Source organism: Loxodonta africana, chromosome 4, assembly GCF_030014295.1.
Source record: "Loxodonta africana isolate mLoxAfr1 chromosome 4, mLoxAfr1.hap2, whole genome shotgun sequence".
NCBI classification, from domain to species: Eukaryota; Metazoa; Chordata; class Mammalia; order Proboscidea; family Elephantidae; genus Loxodonta; species Loxodonta africana.
This window is the reverse complement of record NC_087345.1, coordinates 111,611,053-111,632,089: the sequence shown is the minus strand read 5'-3', so window position 1 is coordinate 111,632,089 and position 21,037 is coordinate 111,611,053. Positions and strand designations below refer to the sequence as shown.

Below are 21,037 nucleotides of genomic sequence, written 5' to 3'. Positions count from 1 at the left end.
TCCCAGGAGAGCCCGAGAAAGGAAATCTCGCGAGGTTGGGGCGCTCACAGAGCACTTATCAGAGGCGGCCAGCGGAGAGTCTCTGGAGCCGGTGATGGGGTTGGCTTCGCCGCGTTCGCCTCTGCTCTTTGGCTACCTCTGTCCGGCTCTGCGTCTGCTTGCTGAAGAAGCTGAACGAGTGCTTGGGGTCTTTTCCCTATAGGTCTCCGTTGACAGAGGCTTTGAGACTTAATTTCCACGTTTGACGGCTGCGAGGGCTTGAGACCGGAGTAAGTGGAATAAATTCGGGGACGGGAGCGGGCCTAGGCCAGTCAGAAGCTTTCTTTCTTCCCCTGGGCTGCTCCGGGGTTTTGCACCTCTGAACTACCGGCCGCCCGTCCTTAGCTGCTTCCCTTCGCGGGCTCCTCGCTCCTGGAAGCCGGATTCCTCTCCCTGTCCTCAGTTCTGAGCTCCTCTTGCTGAAATTGAGGTGCGAAAAGCGTTTAATGAAAAGTCTTGGCACTAACCTTGTGAACACCCCTTTCATGTCTGTTTTTTTCCTTCCTTACCCACCTGGGAGCTCACCCTTTGCGGGAGGGACGGGGGTGGGGCTGAAGGGAAGAGGAACCCTTTTGAGTTATCAGGTTACCTCTTTGCAGCATTTGACATGGATAACCATTCTCTCTTTATTGAAAGTATCTTCCAAGGGATACTCCTTTTTTCCTGTTTCTCTTCATAGATAACCATACGCTTTTTCTTGAAACCGCCCTCCAACGGATACTGCTCATTTCCTGGTTGTCTTCCTACCTTTTTTCTGTATCCCATCACTAATAATGGCACCGGTTTCCATCCCTCTGTCCAAACCGGAAACCTAGGAGCTATTCTTGACACTTCGTTTTCACTTACATTGCCCTGTATTATGTCTTCTTTCTCCAGAATTATTGCAGTTGCCACCCAGCTGGTTCCCCACCATCTTCATTTCCTTCTAATGTCCTCTTTCCATGGAACTACCATTCTGGAATACATATCTGTTTATATCAGTTCTTGGCCTAAACTCTTTCAGAAACTGTATTGCTGACAGATTCAAGTCCTCGTTGTTAAGCACATCATTTAGGACCTTTTACAATCTATTCCAGTCCGTTTTACCTGTTTAGTTTCTTCTTGCTTTTCTTTAATATCCAACCATGGCTGTTTTCCCAAATATGCCATGCACTTGCCCAGCTCTGCGCCTTTGTGTGTGCTGTTCCATTTGTGTAGAAGGGTTTCTGTTCCTTCTCTGCTTTATCCATCAAGACCCAATTCATAGCCACTGTCTTCACAGACTCACCTAGGTGACATTGATAACACCCACCAGGCTCCCAAAGCCCAGTAGTTCTGCAGTATTTATTAGATCATATTTTTTTTTATTATTTCTGTATCTGTCTCTCCTGCCTATTTAACTTGAGGCTAGAATCACATCTTATTCATCGTTACAACAAAACCTGATCCAATACTTGGCACATGGCAGACATTATTTATATTTACATGTGTATACGTATTTAAAATGTAATAGTTATAAAGAATTTACCATGGGAGTCCTTAAAAAAAAAAAAAGAGTCAATTGTGACTCATAGTGACCCTATAGGGTTCTTGAAAAAACCAAACCCATTGCCATTGAGTCAATTTCAACTCTTAGCGACCCTATGGAACAGGGTTGAACTGCCCTATAGAGTTTCCAAGGAGCGCCTGGTGCATTCAAACTGCCAACCATAGCACTTAACCACTGTGTCACCAGGGTTTCCATAGAGTCCTTAGTGCCCTTGAAGTCATGGAATTTTAGAGTCAGAAGGAACTTTGTGTATTAGCTTGAAGGCTCCCGACCTTTTTCGAATATGAGGAACCTTGCACCCCTAACACATAAGTAATTATACTTTAGTATTTATTTATTGAGATATGCTAAATGGCCAAAGGGAAAAAAATTAATGTTCTTAAATGATTTTGTATTTTATTACACTAGTATCTTTCTGGAGTCCTGGTGGTACAGTGGTTAAGAGCTAGGCCGCTAACCAAAAGGACAGTAGTTTGAATCCACCACCTGCTCCTTGGAAACCCTGTGGCGCAGTTCTACTCTGTCCTATAGGGTCGCTATGAGTCAGAATCGACTTGACGGCAATGATTTTTTTTTGGTTTAGCATCTGTCTACATTTGGAAAATGGTGGGGCATGTGTGGGAAAAAATGTTTTAGACTACAAACAATGCTTGGTGATTGTGCATTCATGTACTTCTTCCATTGATTCCTTGGCCTGAAAGTTAGAAATAACTGATTTAGATTAAGTTAGTTCCTTCTTGAATTGTCATATCTGTTTAAACATATGTATATATAGTTTAGCCACAACTCCAAGAGAGCACCTATAATAAAAAAAAAAAAAAATTCCTCCAGTGCCCTTACTTCCAAATTCTTTTCCTTCCAACTGTAAATTTTTTTTTCTTCATAAAGCTGCAAACATGCCCATTCCACCATTTTGAAGGACAGTGAAAATTTTCTGTGGTTTCAAATACAATGATATACCTGTATAAAGTGCTTTTTATATTTCATACACTCTTGATCTCTTTAGATTGTAAGTTCCTATGAAAGCTATAGCTATCCCTTTTTATTTATCTCTATGTGTTGGTTAATATTATGAGTCAGAATTGACTCCATGGCAATGGGTTTGATTTTTTTGGTAATTAATATTAGAAGCACCTGCCTGAACAACCCAGGAAAACGTTTTAAACTAAACAAGACTGTTGGCACTTAAAGGTGCATCTCTGGTATATCAGTGATCACAATATTTCTGTGTAGGTTCAGCTATTGCATAGTAGATTTATGGATAAATGAAAAATAACAGTGACTTGAATGTCTTTAGATTTTTCTTAACCAAAATAAAAAATTAAGCAGCTGGCAATTGCTGTATTGGGTGGGTGGTAGTTTCTCTTTTCTCATCAGCAGAATGTTCTGAACCCTGTGCCAGGAGTCTTACTGCTTTGGGTTGTAAAGTGGGTGAGAATGTGTCTAATGCAGCAAAAACAGAACTCTGCTTTTAAAAAAAAATTCACTTGTAAATTGAGTTTATCTATAAAAAAAAAGTCTGTAAATACACTGACTCTTTGAGACAGGCACTTTAAAAATAAGTAGATAAACTGAGAGTACTCCTTTTTACTGCAGCCTTTTTTTAATTATTATTAAAACTTGTTAGAGAGTTTGGAAAACAACCTTCTTCCCATTCCACTTACTCTCTTCCCATAAGGGTTTTAAGACAAGTGGTAAAGTAAATGCATGTTATAAAACATTAATTTTTTTTTTCCTATGGAGTTTCAAATACAGGAAATGAACATGCAGATTCTTAGAAACTCAGTATTACTGCTTTTCTGAAGTATTGGTAAAGTCATACTTTGAGTTACCTGCTGTTCATAATTGTTTTCACTGAGTATGTTTTTGTAGTTACAAAATAAATTTTACAAATAGTTTATTTTGATAGTAATACTTTGTTATGCAATCTAGAGAGAGAATTTTTTTTAAGTGTTAATTTCAAAAAACCTGTCAGTAAACATTCATCGATCTTATAATTAACTGTAATGCCTTATTAAAATGGATGCTAGACTTCTATTAGTTACATGTAAACATATTTGAAATGTTTATTTTTCATTTTCTCATTATTTACACTTCCATTCATAATCTATGGCTGGCTTGAAATGCAATTCCTACAATATCATGGAACCCCCATGATGGAGTAGAGTCATGGAATTTGCTTTGTTTTTCCATGGGGAGATGATTGGGGGGGAAGAGACTAAGATGGTTTTTATGTAGGTAAAAACAAACAGGGCCCTGGTGATCCAACTTTACTGGCGAATAGAACACTAGTTTGGGGATCAGGAGTCCTTTTCCTGGGGCTAGCTTGGCTTCCTTCTTTGCTGTGTGCCCCTGTTATTTGACTTCTTGACATTTGGAATTCCTGCAACTGTCTCATCATTGGTAAAATGGGAGTGAACACCTGTTTTGTTGACCAAAGGGTGGCTATATTTACAAAAAATACTGTCTTATATTTAAAGCAGTACTCCTCGGGTTCTGAAAGCTACCATCAGTTTGAATTAAAGTTATTATCTAGCAGTTTGATTTTACCCTAGGGTACTCAATAGAGATCCATTTGGATTGAATAAGGTTTTAGAGAAAGCCAGGAATAATAGAGCAATTTTGAAGAAGAAGAAGAAGGTGGCTTGCCATAGCACACAGCAAGAGTTTATTTTACAGTTACAGCAATTGAGGCAGTGTGGTACCGATGTAGAAACTGATAAATAGACACAGAGACAGAATAGAGAGCCCAGAAAAAGACCCATATGTTTATGGAAAGAACATATGACAGGTACAGTGTTAAAAATCGGTGGTGGAAAAATGTACACCTAATAAGTGGTACTGGGTCAACTAGTTGTCCCATAAGAAAAAAGAAATATAATTTCATACCTATCTTATACCGTACATGCAAATAAACACCAAATGAATTAAAAGCCAGCATGTGAAGGCAAACCCTTGGGGATGATGAATGATTTTTTTAAATTAACATACTGTAAAATTGTCCTTTTTTGTGATATAGGTCTATGAATTTTAACATATATACAGTTTCATGTCAAAATCACTACAATAAGGATTCAGAGCAGTTTGTAATCACACCCTCTTCCACCCCTAATTCCCGACAGCCACAGACCTCCCTTCACTGTAGTTTTGTTTTTCTACAGTATCAGATATTTTGAAACATTAAGTAACATTTTGAGACAATCTTCTGTTACTCATCATAATGATTTTGAGAGGACTAAAAACATTAAGGGCTAAACTTTGATAAAAAACCCCCACTGCTGTCGAGTCGATTCCGACTCATAGCAACCCTATAAAGACTTTCTAAATATTTCCAAATGGATTTTATAGAGTTGCCTCTCTGTGGTTTAGGAATACGTACTAGTAATAGTGTGTTTGTATTACAGATGAATTGGAAGAGTCCCCTGTTAAAAAACCACAGTTTTCATGACAGCTAAAATACTATTCAATTTTGTATTTCCTACATATATTGGCTACCTGTGTGTGCGCCTTCTCCAGCAAACACCAACTTTAAGTATCCCCTCCGATAACCAACTGCGAATGCAGTACTTATCTGACCCTAAGCACCACAGCTAGTTCATATCTCACAAGTTAAAGGGCACGGTCCTCCAGAATGCACATCTGCCCAAGACTTCAGATGCCAGTGGTAAACTTAAGGATTCCCCTGACACTCTTGCTTCTGACCTGATGGATATAAACTTGGAATTTCCTACCCAGTGGCTCTATGGGAGGAAGAGTTGGTGATCTGCTTCCTTAAAGATTGTTGTTGTTGTTGTTGTTGTGTGCCATCAAGTTGATTCTGACTCATAGCAACCATATGTGACAGAGTAGAACTGCCCCATAAATTTTCTAGGCAGTCATGGCAGCAGATCGCTAGGTCTTTTCTTTCGAGTGGCTGATAGGTTTGAACTGCCAACCTCTTGGTTAGTAGCTGAGTGCTTAATCTTTGTGCAACCAGGGCTCCTTCCATGAAGATGACAGCCTAGGAAGAATTCATCAGGTCTTCTCCAATTAATCTGTGTCTGAGGATTCTGAAAGCATAGGTTTGTATTTTGTTTTTCGGGGAGGGGGAAATTATACAGTGTCAGTTTTCTTGTGTCTGGATCAGCTATCTGATCATATATATGTAGGAGCCTCAGTGCATTTTATTTGGAAGTAGATCCTGTTTATTAAATTTGTAGATGTTGGATTACAGAGGGGAAAAAAAGAAGTATTCTGATAGCAGTTCCAAAATTATAATTTACAGGTTGGGTCCTAGAACTATTACAGATTCCCACTACTTGAGTTATTCTTTTAAACCAAGGTAAATAAACTTGTTTATCTCGTCTTTTACAATTTACTCTAAACTCAAATTTGCCTTTTATTATCTTCTTTTACCATTTGCCTAACCAGTTATTTTTATGACAAAATTCTTCTGTCTCTAAATATTTTACTTAGAAGTCATTTTGTCTTTTTTTTTTTCTTTATAAACAACTTTAAAAATTTCCTCTGAAGGATCTAATGTTCTATAATCATATGACTACTGGGAGATATAAGCAAGAAAGCTGTATAGTTATCCATCTATATAGATAATTCCTCACAGAAGTTTAGAAGAAGCGAGATAGACTGGAACAATAGAAGGACAGGGCATAGGGCTGCTATAGGGTCACTTTGAGTCGGAATTGACTCTGACAACAACAGGTTTGGTTTTGCTTTTAATTTCTCACTATGTTTTAGCCCTGGTGATATAGTGGTTAAGATCTGTGGCTGCTAACCAAAAGGTTGGCAGTTCGAATCCCCCAGGTGCTCCTTGGAAACCCTATAGGACAGTTCTGCTCTGTCCTGTGGGGTCACTATGAATCAGAATCCACTAGACGGCGGTGGGTGGGTATGTTTTAGCTGATACAGGCTATTGGTTGTCATTTACAAATACCCTTTTCTATATATAACGCCCCAGGAAACCCTGGTGACGTAGTGGTTAAGTGCTACAGCTGCTGATGGAAGGGTCAGCGGTTCAAATCCACCTGGCGCTTCTTGCAAACTCCGTGGGGCAGTTCTACTTTGGCCTGTAGGGTCGCTATGAGTCGGAATCGACTCCATGGCAACAGGTTTGGTTTTTTTGTTTTTTTTTTTGGTTTATAATTCCCAGATCTTATAATACAGCTCTTTTTGGTAGCTTTAGCTACAAAGCGAGAAATTGTATTCATCTCCAGATTGCTTACTTCTTAAAGGTCTCTGGAAATGCCTAATCACCTACTGGCTATTTTCTAAATTGACAATTTTATATTTTAATTTATTGTACTTCAATTCCCTAGTTCAGATTTGAATCCATTTATAAAAACAGGACAGTAGTCTCTCTGCTTCAACTGTTGGGTCTACCCCAGAATACCGTTTAAACCTTAAGTCTGGTTTTTTCATCTTTATTTAGTTTACAGTTTTGAATCTTTGTTAATGTAACCTGAAATGAAAGGCTTCTGAAATTGCATTATGTACTGTAACAAATACAGTTTAAGAAGAATATCCGTGTTCACGTGGAACTAAAATAAGCTGACATGTTGACTTTGTTTTGAGTGTTGATTTTAACTTTATAGGCGCTCCTTTAGAAATGAGCTGCACCATTGAGAAGGCACTCGCTGATGCTAAAGCTCTTGTTGAAAGATTGAGGGACCACGACGATGCAGCAGAATCTCTTATCGAGCAAACCACTGCTCTCAACAAGCGAGTAGAAGCCATGAAACAGGTCTGATTTTCTTTCTTGTTTATTCCATTTAATAAAAGGAGTGATTGGTAATTTCATATTGTTTGAATCATAAATTGCTGTTTAATTAATATCTAGTTATAGTTTCAATGTTCTTTGAAAATTTAAAAGTAGTTTAACTTATATGTTTCAGTTTTACTTTAGGGCGTGATTTTCTTATGTTCAAGTGGTATATATTGTGTATACGTATGTATTTTTTTTTTAAACCTATAGACTTCACCACTTATTTTCTAACAGATATGCATTTGAGTTTAGCAAGTAAATGAATTTGTTAGGTCTAGATACATTTGACAAAAGCCAGATCATACCTTTTACTAGTGTTGACATTGTTTCATATTTTCATGATATAGAAATGTTTACATTTTTGTTTATAAAAGTGCTTAGGTAATGCTATTTAAGAAAAAAAAAATGGTTTTTGAAAATGATGCAAGACAATATCTGGTTTACACTTCATGCAGATACTGCATCCCTCTTGCTTCCTGTTTTTTATTTAGTGCTGCCTATTTTTTTATTAAAGAAGAACTGAAGAGGGCTTCACTTCTTGCTGTGCTCATTCACTGTTGTACTTCACCACTTCCAGTGGACCATCAAGTTTAGCTAGCATTTTAAACCCTCCACTGATAAAAGTTTTTGCCTCTAAAAGAATTGTAAAATCTCTGATGTTATGATGGAAATCAGTAGGGGAAAATGTATGTTCATAGTCACCTCTGTTGAAACGCATCCATTTTGTAAAAGGAAGCCACCCTGTGATACTAGTCTTAACAAAAGCATTGGGAATAGTGGAGGAAGTTTGTTTCTTTTGTTTTGCAACTCTGTTGCCCTAAACAGATCACATTCCTCCCTAACTGTCCAGCTTGAGTCAGACACTCCAGTGAAGGTATATCTGGTATTGAATTATTAAAAAAAAATTTGACATCTGAAGTTAAGAACCACGAATGTTATAACGAATGCATTATTAACTGGCTTACTAAAATGCCTTGAAATAAAGAAGTGCAGTTTTAGAGTCTCATTTATTCGGGGGGGGGGGGAGGGAATACAATGCTAAATAATTTTGCATTTCTTTTCAAACGTTCTTTTTTAATTATTGAGATATAATTCACATACCATAAAATTCATCCTCTTGAAATGTACAATTCAGTGGTTTTTAGTACATACACAAGATCGTACAACCGTAACCATTATCTTATTCTAGAATATTTTCATCTCCTCCAAAAATACCCTGTATCCATTCATTAGCAGTCACTCCATATTACCCCCTCCCCACAATCCCTGGCAACCACTAATCTTTCTGTCTCTATAGATTTGCCCGTTCTGGACATTTCATATGAATGGAATTATGTAATGTGTGACCTTTTGTGTCTGGCTTCTTTCACACAGCATAATGTTTTTAAGACTTATCCATGTTGTAGCATGTGTTAGTACTCTTTTTTTTTTTTAATGGCTGACTAACATTCCATTATATGGATATACCACATTTTGTTTATCCATTCATCAGTTGATGGACACTTCAGTTTTTTCCACTTTTTGACTATTATGAATAATATTTCTATAAACATTTACGTACAAGGTTTTGTGAGAACATGTTTTTAGTTCTCTTGAGTATGTACTTAGGAGTGGAATTGTGGGGTTATATGGTAACTCTATGTTTAAATTTTTGAGGAGCTTCCAAACTGTGTTCCAAGCAGTTATACCCATTCCTGCCAGCAGTGTGTAAGCATTCCAATTCCTCTACAACCTTGCGAGCACTTGTTATTATGTCTTTTTTTATTACAGCCGTCCTAGCGGTTGTCAATTAGGATTTTGTTGTTGCATTGATTTCCATTTTCCTAATGACTAATGAATGATGTTGAGCATCTTTTCATGTGCTTATTGGGCATTCGTATATCTTCTTTGAAGAAATGTCTATTCAAATCCTTTGCCCATTTTCTAATTGGGTTATTTGTCTTTATTGTAAAGTTATGAGTTGTTTATGTATTTTATATATACTAGACTTTCATCAGATATATGATGTGCACGTATTTTCTCCCCAAATGTTCTTTTATACTCTTTCATTAGTACCAGGAAGAAATTCAAGAACTTAATGAAGTTGCAAGACACCGACCACGGTCCACACTAGTTATGGGAATCCAGCAAGAAAACAGACAGATCAGAGAACTACAACAAGAGAACAAAGGCAAGATATATAATCACTATTTATAATAAATCAAACGAGAACTCTAACCTGCAGTTGTACTAGTCATATGAAATAAACTTTTTGTTAAATGTAAAATGAAACTCACTGTATGTTTGGAACCAGCCCATGTTTAGGACCAACTGATATTTTCAAAAACTAGAAAAACAGCCAGGTGTCAAAAGTTACTTTTGACATTAATCCTGTTTCCAGTCCGTATGCCTAAATCATATTTATTGCTTTTTATTTTGTCTTACATATCAATGTCTGTCTTACTTGGAGTCATCCTAGTTTTTCATCCTCATTATCCAATTTGCCCTATTGTTCTTAACTATGAAATAATTCAAGTTTATTCTCCATTCCCACTGCTTTGTCCCCCAGTTTTGGTGTTCATATTCTCTTGCCTGGGCTTTCCTAAATGTTCTCCCCGATTCCAGTCTTTTTTCTCCCTTTAACCCATCTTCATTAGAAGTATCAGATGGGTTTTTTTAAAAAATAAATCTGATCAAGATATTCTTATGCTTAAGAACCTTCATTGTATCTTTATTTCCTTATACAAAGCTATTCAAAGTCGATTTCCAGCTTTCCTTTCTTCCTTCGTCCTTTAGCCCTCTTCTCTGTGACCCCTTCGCTCTTGCCATCCCGGACTAGCCCTTAAACACATCATCCACTTTCGTCCCTCCCTGTTTAGAAGGCTCTTTCCTTCTTTTTTCTATTCAGGGAACTCAAGATCATCTTAATATTATACTTCTGTGAAGCTTTCACCAATTTCTCCCAACAGATTTCTCATACGTATTTTAGTACAGTTCTGCTCTGTATGTACTATGTTGTATTATAATTACATGTAATTCTCTTTTTTTCTCCACTAGACTCTAAGCTCCATGGTCTTTTGGTATTCCTAATACAGAACATTGTATGATACTTAATTGCTGTTTAGTAAATGTTTGTTGAACTGATTCTTAAAAAAAGAGTTAACGTGGTCATTTAAAAAATTAAAGTTGTTTTTATTAGAAATTAAATTTAATACAGAAGGCAGTGTTTGTTTACCTTTAACGCAAGTTTGATACTGTCATTTTGATAGAATTGCGTACATCCCTGGAAGAACATCAGTCTGCTTTGGAACTTATAATGAGCAAGTATCGAGAACAAATGTTCAGACTGCTAATGGCAAGCAAAAAAGATGATCCAGGTATAATAATGAAGCTAAAAGAGCAACACTCCAAGGTAATCCATTCTATAAATATAACTTGAAATGGAAACGAGGGACAATTGGTTAACTTGTGTTCAGATTTAAAAAAAAGAAAAATCACAAGTCTAGTAACGCCATTTTAACATGCTATTGAATACTGTATCTCTTTAATTGACCTTTTCTGTTTTTCCTTATTTTCTTCAGTTCTTTTTTGTGATATATCATTTTCTAACTACCATTATTCTCTAGTAGCTTTCATATATATTCAAACATGAACTGTATTTGGAAAATATAGGAAAGTCTATTCAATTCAAAATTGTTTTTGTATGTTATCTGCTTTTAAGAAATATTTCTTTTAATAAATATGTATTTTGATATCTGTTGCAAAAACAAAATACTGAAAACTTTTTAAGAAATTTGAAACCTGCTAAATGTTAATTTATTTTTTAAGATTGGTTTCTGAATGAGACTAATTCTTCCAAATGATAAATGATTCTGTTTATAATGGAAAAATCATGGACTTGGGGAGAGGAAAAAGAACCAGCATATCAAAATTTTGCTCCCTCTGCCTCCATGGAATACCAATTAACATCATATTAGTGGAAAAAAACCTCTGCCTCCATGGAATACCAATTAACATCATATTAGTGGAAAAAAGAAAAAAACTTTTTTTTTTTTAACATCATATTAGAGACTGTGCTAAAGTGGTTAAACTTTTGTGGTTTCCCTGCTGTTGATCTTACTTATTGTCATCCCTGTGTCTGTGCCCTTTGTATGCATCCCTGGCAACTGCTATGAAAACAAATAGAAAAATCCTTTCCCATTTATATTTTCTTCTAAACTAAATTTTAACTGCTGCTGTGAAATAAAAATATTAGAATAAATTGTGATGATAACTAGGCCATTATCTGTATTGGATAGTAGTGAGCTAACTATTATTAGTTATAACTTTAATACTATTTAAGAAAGGGTAGTTGGTATAAGGCATATTTTTATTTTTCTCAGTTATTCAAACACATTCCAGATTATTTAAAATATTTTTTCCACCATGGTGCTAAAAAACCAAACAAAGCCCATTGCCATTGAGTCAATTCCGTCTCGTAGTGATCCTGTAGGAGAGAGGAGAACTGCCGCATAGGGTTTCCATGGAATAGGTGGTGAATTCGAACTACTCACCTTTTGGTTAGTAGTCATAGCTCTTAACCACTGCAGCACCAGGGCCCCATCATGGTGCTAGTAGGTGTTTTTAAATTATTAATTCTATTGGAATTCAAGACCTAGTAAATTAAATAGCTCTTTGTATGACTTTCCACATTAAGAAACTTAGTAATAGGCACATTTTGTGTCAACTAGTAAAAAAACAAATATGGATTTAATACTGCCTGTTTTTTTAATGATGGTATTTAGCACGCTTACCTAAAGGAAATGCTTGGATATTTAAGTGGCAAAACTTTTTTAACCGTACTTTAGATGAAGACTTACAGAGCAAATTAGTTTCTCATTAAGCAGTTAATAGACATATTGTTTTGTGACATTGGTTGCCAACCCCATGATGTGTCAACACTCTCCCCTTCTTGACCTTGAGCTCCCCATTACCACCTTTCCTGTCCCTTCCTGCCTTCTTGTCCTTGCCCCTGGGCTGATGTGCCCATTTAGTCTCGTTTTGTTTTATGGGCCTCTCTCATTTTTGACTGAAGATTGAACCTCAGGAGTGACCTAAGTACTGAGTTGAAAGGGTGTCCAGGGTCCATGCTCTGGACAGGTGTTCCTCTGGTCAGTCTTAGACCAGTGAGTCTGGTTTTTTTTTTTAAGTGGCAAAACTTTTGAACATAAAATGTGTCTATTATTAATGAGATCACTGTAAAAACATTTAAATTTAAATGTATAGTTAAGGGTGCTTTTTTAAAGGTACAAAGATGAATTGACTTAAAATTATTAGTAAGATAAATGTAATATTAAGAAATTTCAAAAGACGCTTATGTTTAAGAACATAAGATTTTAAGATATGAAGTGGAGAAGAATACCCTGGTTAAAAAAAAAAAAAACAGACTAAGATATTACTGCTTGCAGACTATCTGGTAGCAGCTTGACACAAGCAAATGTTTTCTAAAACACATACTAGATTTTAACATTCACCAGAGCTTTTTATTAATTAGCAAAGTTGTACATTTTCTAAAATAGCTGTAAACCAGCTCTTTCATGATGTGGATTGAATTTGTCATCTAAGTGCTGATTCTTGCCTTCCATAAAATGACTATTCAGTTACTTGTTATTAATTCTAACTAATACCTATTAATGTTTGTGATTTTGATTTTTCCCAAAAAGGAGACACTTCGCCTCAATTAAACAAAAACATTTATTAACACTTGCCCTGGGTTAGTTATTATGGGTGATAATAAGATGAATGAATGAATATGTTGCATTACTCTGCCATAGGAGCTTATAGTGTAATGCAAGATACAGACACCAATATAACTGTCTAATATAAGGTAGAATGTGATAAATTCTAAAATAGCAATATGAATTGTGTTACTGGAATGGGGGAAGAACTATTACTTCTCATGGGAAGAATCCAGGAAAGTGTCAAAGAAAGAAAGGCATTTAAATCCAGCCTTAAATTAATTATTGGGGGTCAATAAGCAGAAATGATTGAGAATAGAAACTTATATGATAAAGTCATGGAAGTATGATATTCCAGAAAGTGTTTAGGAATTAGTGTACTGATATAACTAGACACAAAAATAATTTTTTATTACATTTAGAGGTAACAAACATACTTAGTTACACAAGCAGCATTTTGAAGTAAGAGACCCTTTGGAGACTACAGTAATACAGAATTTTGCCCTCACCTCAAAGTTTTTTAGCACACATTTAAAAATCAGTGGATACTTTGGGAAAAAAAAAAAAAACTCATATCTGCCAAATGTTCATTTTTACACTATTTTTGAACAAATGCCTTTTTGGAAATGTTAAAAAAACAAACATTTCATGCAATTGGCTAACACGCATGAACTAACACTCATTCAGTTTTTAAATTACGGATAATGTCCGTATTAACATTATAATGACTCTGTACTACAGATTGACATGGTACATCGTAACACCTCCGAAGGATTCTTCCTTGATGCATCTCGACACATCCTTGAAGCACCTCAACATGGACTGGAGAGGAAGCACTTGGAAGCAAATCAGAATGTACACAAAATAAAACAGTCAACTTTGGGGGTGTGAATGGAAGGGGGGTCCATTTTAACAAAGTTATTTGACATTGAATTTCCCTCCCAGGTTAGATTAGGAAATAAATATAATGAATTAAAAGAATGCTGTGCTTGTCAAAACCAAGTGAAAATATTGAGTGTGGAAACTTTAAATCTGTCAGTTAATTCTGTGTTTATAAAGTATCATTCATAGCCTGTTAGATAATTGCAGGTTTTAAAGGCTGTTTAGCCCAGCTTTTCATTTATTTGCTCTTGTTGGCTGTTGCTGAGAAATTTTGAAGTAATTTTTAAAATTTAAACAGTCATTCTCTTTCTGGGACATCAAAGCTATGTTCTTGTCAGTAATTTTAGTCTGATTTTATAAAACTTTTGGTCAAACTATTAAATTTTTCAATTCAGATTTTTAATAGGTTGTAGTCCCTTAATGAGTTCACAAATAAAATACAAATGCCTTTGTTTAGATTGTGTGATTGAGTACGGTAGTGCTTCTTCCATTGTCTTTATTTTTTTTTTTTTCTCAGTTGTGACAGGTCTTTATTACATAAAGTAGAAATAATCCTAGACAAAATTGAAAATGAAAGGCGTTTCAGAACAGTTCGAGTGTTTTGCTGCTGACACTTCTTGCCTTTACATCAGTTTTTAAAGTACAGGTCTTAGCCTCTTGTGCCCATTAAAAGATCTGTGAAATTTGTCTAAAGAGGTTATTGCAGGAAGTGAACCATTAACTGTTCTATTAGAAAGGTCTTTTTGGTTCGTTTGTTTGTTTTTTTCCTACTCATGATGATTTTGTCCTGAAAAAATTAGTGGTATCTTGTTTTCTTCCATTTTGAAGGCAAAGAATTATTTGCTTCCTACATAGTGTTTTAACCTAGGTCAGTGCCATAGGTTAAATTAAGAAAGCTGTTGGTATTCACATTTTTTACTCATTACCCTTATTCAGTTTGCTGCTGCCAGTTTTGTTTTTTTTTTTTAACTTGCTTTTAAAGTTAGGCTCCCTTTACAGTGGGAAGGATTTTAGTGATTTTTTTTAACCATTGCATAATATGAGAAGTGTTTGTTTTAATATAATTCTTGCTGCCATAATCTAATCCAGGCTGTCCAACAGAATCTTCTGTAATGGTGGAAATATTCTGTATCTGTGCTGTCCAGTGTGGAAGCCCTTAGCCACATGTAGCTATTGAGCATTTGTAATGTGGCTAGTGCAACTGAGGGCCTAAAATTTTTTTTAAATTGTATTAGATTTCAGTTAAATTTAAATAGCCCCACCATATTGGACAGTGCAGACTGAGTGCTTTATTGTTCCTTTCTCCTGAATACTAGCACTGTATAGGTTTCAAATAAAATACTAGCTTGCATTTTTGTTGGTTAAGAAGATACTAAATGTGTGGTTTGCTAAAGATACCCAGATTTTTCCTCATCGTGTTTCTTCCATGGTTTACTAGTTTTATTTTGGGTCCTGTTTAAACATTTTTAACAAATAAAGAGTATGTATAACTACTTAAGACACTTAATGTTTGTTTTGGGAGCTATTGACATATTGAAGTTTTGGCCTTGATGTAATAAAATATCCCTTGATTGCCAGTGAATAATGATCTGTAGAAGTTGTTTGTTGAGAAAATAATAGTTGTTTTCAAGTTCCTGTTATTTTAAACTTTTTTTGTCTGTCTCTTTGACTAGACTGTAAGCTTCTTGGAAACATATCTTAACAGACTTAGTTGCCTGGCTTAGTGCCTGGCACATTGCAGGTGTGCCAAAAACAATGAGGGAATGACAGTGGGAGAAATCTGTGCTGCTTGCACCAAAGAAATGTACACATCTATATTATACAGGAATTATATTTTGAACTGTTTACAAAGAGGGCCCTTTAATATTTTAATATTAAAAGAAGAATTTTGTTCATTTACTCAATATTTTTTACCTGTTATGTACCAAACACTAAATAATAGGCAGATATTATAAACAACATACAGCTTCTGCTCTCAAAGATGATTATAATCCAGAAAAATTCTAGACTGGATTGAGATTTATTTATAGGCATGGATAATACAGAGAAGATTTATAAATCATGACTTCAGAGAGGAAAAGAGATTGTGTCAACAATTTTTATTTTTCCCATTACCTTGACCAATAATAAATGTAGATGCAAAAAGAAAAAGTTGCTCATGACTTGTGGTGAAAGCAATGCAAAGTATGATCATTAGTACTTTTCTTGTTACTGGGTTTAGTTGTACTTTGGTGCTTATCCTCATTTCTAGTCCTAACAGAAATCTGAGCTCAAAAACACATTCATGTTCAACTGCCTTTCATGTGAATATCTGTTTGCTATCTTGTAAGAGTATTTATTTTAAGTGGCAATACAGATTTTTTTTTTTTTTTTTAAAGATCCAAAAATAAAGCATTTCACTGATTGGCAACTCCCACCCTTTTCTTTTTTCAGGAATTACAAGCACATGTTGACCAAATAACTGAAATGGCAGCAGTAATGAAGAAAGCCATTGAAATTGATGAACAGCAGGGTTGCAAGGAACAGGAACGAATATTTCAACTTGAAGTAAGTTTTAAAATGCAAATATAGTTGGAAACTGTCTATACGAAGACTTATGCCAGAAAATATATCCCATTTAAAATATATATATATACTTTGGGATACTGGTAATGTTCTTTTTCTTAATCTGGATGCTAGGTTACATGGGTGTATAATGCAAGACTATTTATATAGTGGAGCCCTGTTGGCACAGTGGGTAAGTGCTTGGCTGCTAACCAAAAGGTCGGCAGTTCAAATCCACCAGTTGCTCCTTTGAAACCCTATGGGGCAGTTCTACTCTGTCCTATAGGGTCACTGTGAATCAGAGTTGACTAGACAGCAACCGGCTTTATTTATACAGTAATACAAGAGTCTAAGATCGGAAGTAATATGTAACAGTAGTGGAGGTAACTGTTGTATTTGACCCTGTATTGCTTCATCTTGTCAGATGAACATATGTTTTCAGTTCTGTAAATATTTTCATTTGTTCACTCCATTAGAGATTATGAGGATGCAGAGAAAAAAAATTTTAATCCAGGTACTTTTTGTGCATTGTTTCTCTGAAGATGAAAAGCTTTTGTCTGATATGTTCTTTATTTTGTGATAACAAAAGCACAAGTCATTGTTGAATAATTTAAATCAATAAAATAGACTTCTATGCTTTAAAAGCTACATTTTGAAACCATGGTGCAAAATTTGTTGTAGAGGGCCAAGCATGATTTCTCTTTCAGCATACAGTGTTTCCCCGTTTTTTTAAGTAGGGGTTGGCAAACTCTGTCAATAAAGGCCCAGTAACTATTTTAGGTTTTGCAAATCAATCTCTATTGTAACTACTCAACTTTTGCCAATGTAACACAAAAGCAACCACAGACAATAATAAACAAATAGGTGTGACTGTGTTCCAATAAAACTTAATGTATAAAAATGGGCAACTAGTAGGACCAGGTCATAGTTTTCTGCCCCTGCTTTATACTACTGAAACTTAGAAAATGAGACTGTAGACAGGGTGGTAGTGAATAGGTTATTTTTTAAATTTCTGCAAATTTCCTATATTAACTAATCTAGACAAAAATAAAGACGAAATTGTTTACCAATGCCAGATTTGATCACTTATTTTGCTTTTTAAGAAATATCACAGTCTACTCAGCCAGCCCTCCTGCTCTCAGATTCCAGTGAGGGAACCAAACCAGATGGTTTATTCTACATTCCATGCTATCAAGGAAACTGCTAAAAGCAGTAAAGTACTAAAAGGTTCTAGTCTCAGGGTATCATTCATTGGCTTTAGGCATCTATCTATATATATATATATAAATCTAGATGTCAATTTCTTCATGTATAATGTGATTGTAAATAAAACAATTTCTGAGATCCCATCTGTAACTACAAATGCATAAATAAGGCTTTACCGTGGTGGAGATGTTGAACATATGACTCCTAAAACAAACAAAAAGCTAAACCTCTTGCAGTCAAGATGATTCTGACTCGTAGCGACCCTATAGGACAAAGTAGAACTGCCCCATAGGGTTTCCAAAGAGCAGCTGGTGGATTGGAACTGCTGACCTTTTGGTTAGCAGCCAAGCTTTTAACCTCTGCACCACCAGGGCTCCGTATGACTCCTACTTCCTTAAAAAAAAGTTGTCTGGATTCAAGTTGTCAACTGCATATATTAGTACAATTATGACAATTATAGAACTTCATTTTTATTTATCACACCTTCATTTTTTTTATTACAACTTGTATGCACTCTCGTGGCTACCTTGGTGACTGCATCTTTGTTTTTGTTTGCCTTCTTATAGCAAGAAAACAAAGGCTTGAGAGAGATCCTTCAAATAACTCGAGAATCATTTTTGAACCTTAGAAAAGATGATGTTTCGGAAAGTACATCTTTGTCAGCATTAGTGACGAATAGTGACCTGAGTCTGAGGAAGAGCTGAAGAGCTTCTCTTAAATTGCTCCAAATGGTCACTGGGACTGGCCTGCTCAATGAATGGATTGAGTAACAGAACAATCAATCTCAGTCAACCCTTTTATTTTATGTATATATATATATACACACACACACACACACACACACAATGTACAGTACACTGGCAATGACATTTTTAAGAGACAGCAACAAAAAATGCATATTTACTGGTCATTGACTTTATTCCAAAACATAATTAAAAGGTAGAAATTAAGCCATTTACAATTGAACAGATGAAGGATTTTCACAGTGACTGTTGAATATAGAGAGCTTTCAGTGGTGCTCTTGGCTAGTTCTGGATGATACTTGAGTAAACTTGAATATTTCCAATAAGTGCTTGAGAATTTATAGAAGTATTCCATTTTAAAAACACAAATTTATGCCATAGCTCTCTGTGAATAGATCCTCATACTAAGTTTTATCCTTCCTGTTTGGTATCAGAGTTAACAAATGGCTTGTGTACTATAAGACTTCAGCTTTAGTGATCGTCTGTCCGCCTTCCCATTAATTAAAATTTTTGTCAAAGAAAATTGTTTTAAAGTCTTCAAGAATGTTTTATACTCACCATAAACAAGTGATTTAATTTTAGCTAATTTACCCTAATTGATAAAAATAAAACTAGGATACTTACCCTAATTTTAGCTAATTTACCCTAAATGATACCCTAATTTTAGCTAATTTACCCTAATTGATAGTGTATGAAATATTTCAGGAAATGAAAAGAGAAGGACTACTACTTTCTAAGAAAGATCTTTTAAGAGACATATTTAGTAGGTTAAACTACTCTGAAAGAAAAAGTTTTGATTCTAAGTCAATAATGAAGATGAGATTTTTCTCTTCTCTGGTTGATCTTTAAGGTTATATGTAGTTCATTTAGCTAACAGAGTTCAGATGTTTGATATAGCATGCTAAGTGTGGTAATTTCAGAGTACACTGGGAATTCCTCTGGCATTTACTCTTTTTTAAGTAATTTCTCTTAAGAAATAGTAACAGTAAAAAGTAAATTATAATTTCAAAAAAATTTGGGTCCTCATAACCTGTAAGATTTTTCTTAAAACTTTTTTAGTCAAAAGGGGAGAGAAATCTATGGATTTGTTTTGTTTTGTTTTTACAAAATATCAAATATTCTGTATATAAATTTTTAAAAGGCCACCAAATACAGAAATGTGCTTTAACATCAGTTGAAACCTAAAGTTTTCTTTTTTGTGTGATGATTGTAGAATAAGTGTCAAATAAGCTTAAGTATACTGTATTTTTATGCAAATAACACAAGCCTTCTATGTTTGCTAACCGTGCCCTCCCCCCAAGAAGAATTTTCATAAACACGCTATGCAAATTTTTCTTTTACAACAACATGTAAAAAAAATTGGCATAGCAGCACTTATGAAAATACGGGGGGGGGTAGGGTGTGGTTGGTAAACACATGTAGAAGGAGTGCATCGTTTGCATAACAATACAGCATTCGTTTGCATTAAATATTCATATTAGCACAAACAGAAAATTCTGCCTTTGAATGTATAGTTTGTTAAAGAAGTATGCCTTCACATGATAATTTTTATGTATAATTTCATATATTGCTAATATTCAAAGCTACTTTTCACTTCAGAATTTTTCTAAAGTTTGGGGGAAAAGGGGCGACAGGGTTGCTTGCATAGAAAAAGGCTAATGGCCCAAACATTAAACAGGTTTCTTATTCAGAGACCTTAATTGGTAATTTATAAAAAAGTGAGTTTTTATTTTTAAACTTTTCTATTGCCTTTTTGGAAAATATCCCTTAATTTGACGTCAATTCATTCAAATAGTTTAACACAAGTAAAAATTAAAGAAAATTAGCTACACAGTTGAGATTCAGTCTGAGGCAATTCACTGAGGCAGCTCTATTATAAAATATTACTTGATAATTATTTTTGTAAGCAAATTAAGTAGAGTTAATTTATTCTTGGTTTTCTTGCTTGGATGTAATTTTTAAGGTCTTGGCGTTTTAAAGACATTTATTTTGTTATGTAGCAACAGTTTTCCATCCCATACCTTTTGTTTTTATTTGAAGTTAAATTTATGTCCGGGAGTATGTACTGCACAAGAGTCTATTTTATCAATAAAGATGAGTGATTAAAATGTAGTACAGTCTACAGTTTATTTTGAAAACAATGCTTACATTTATTCTTACATACAGTTTATTTGTCTCTTTACCACAAAACTGAGTATTCACAACAGCCTCTATCCATTTCTTAGTAATTGGCCAGCAACTTTTGATCGCTGATTCTGCAATTTTTTTTTATCATCTATCAATGATATTTTTTATTTTATATACAGAAATATAATTCCTAAAATACAATATTATGCAGTCTCACAGATAAAATGCTTTCTGTTCAAATTCATGTATTCTTTAATATCAAGGAGACTTCCACAATTTTTAATTTCTAAATTACTTCAATGATAAATGGAAGATCACAGATCCGTAACATAATTTTTTTGTGATCACTACCCTTTTTGACTGTCATCGTGAAACAGGGAGTATATTTTTGAGTGGAATATTGATGAATAATTTCAAATTAGAATGTGAAGGGGCATTTTCCTCCTACTTCATTGGCTGCTCCTCCTCAGTTTCCTTTGCCCTTCTCTCTCACCTCTTAACTTTAGAGACCCAC

The 21,037-nt window shown here is 35.0% G+C and overlaps 1 protein-coding gene across 5 annotated transcripts; it reads left to right on the top strand.

The window, feature by feature from the left end:
- Position 1: 1 nt before the first annotated feature.
- FGFR1OP2 (FGFR1 oncogene partner 2) lies at positions 2–20,508 on the top strand. 5 transcript variants are annotated; one of them, XM_010595492.3, is made up of 8 exons: positions 3–269; positions 5,544–5,628; positions 7,156–7,304; positions 9,378–9,495; positions 10,574–10,716; positions 13,763–13,876; positions 16,337–16,450; positions 18,220–20,508. In XM_010595492.3, exons 3-8 carry the CDS (start codon positions 7,170–7,172, stop codon positions 18,355–18,357), a joined length of 762 nt encoding a protein of 253 aa, XP_010593794.1. In that variant the 5' UTR covers positions 3–269; positions 5,544–5,628; positions 7,156–7,169; the 3' UTR covers positions 18,358–20,508. The 5 variants fall into 5 exon arrangements, with proteins under 5 accessions (XP_003405749.1, XP_010593794.1, XP_003405748.1 ...); XM_003405700.4 differs by lacking the exon at positions 5,544–5,628 and having other exon boundaries at positions 4–269; XM_064284458.1 differs by lacking the exons at positions 5,544–5,628; positions 18,220–20,508 and adding an exon at positions 16,924–16,947 and having other exon boundaries at positions 5–269.
- The last annotated feature ends 529 nt before the right edge of the window (positions 20,509–21,037 follow it).

Bases quoted from the DNA above. Each gene is read 5' to 3' on its own strand.
- FGFR1OP2 (XM_010595492.3), top strand. From the start codon at position 7,170: ATGAGCTGCACCATTGAGAAGGCACTCGCTGATGCTAAAGCTCTTGTT. The intron at 7,305-9,377 runs GTCTGATTTTCT...CTCTTTCATTAG, and splicing joins GAGTAGAAGCCATGAAACAG to TACCAGGAAGAAATTCAAGA. The intron at 10,717-13,762 runs GTAATCCATTCT...TCTGTACTACAG, and splicing joins TAAAAGAGCAACACTCCAAG to ATTGACATGGTACATCGTAA.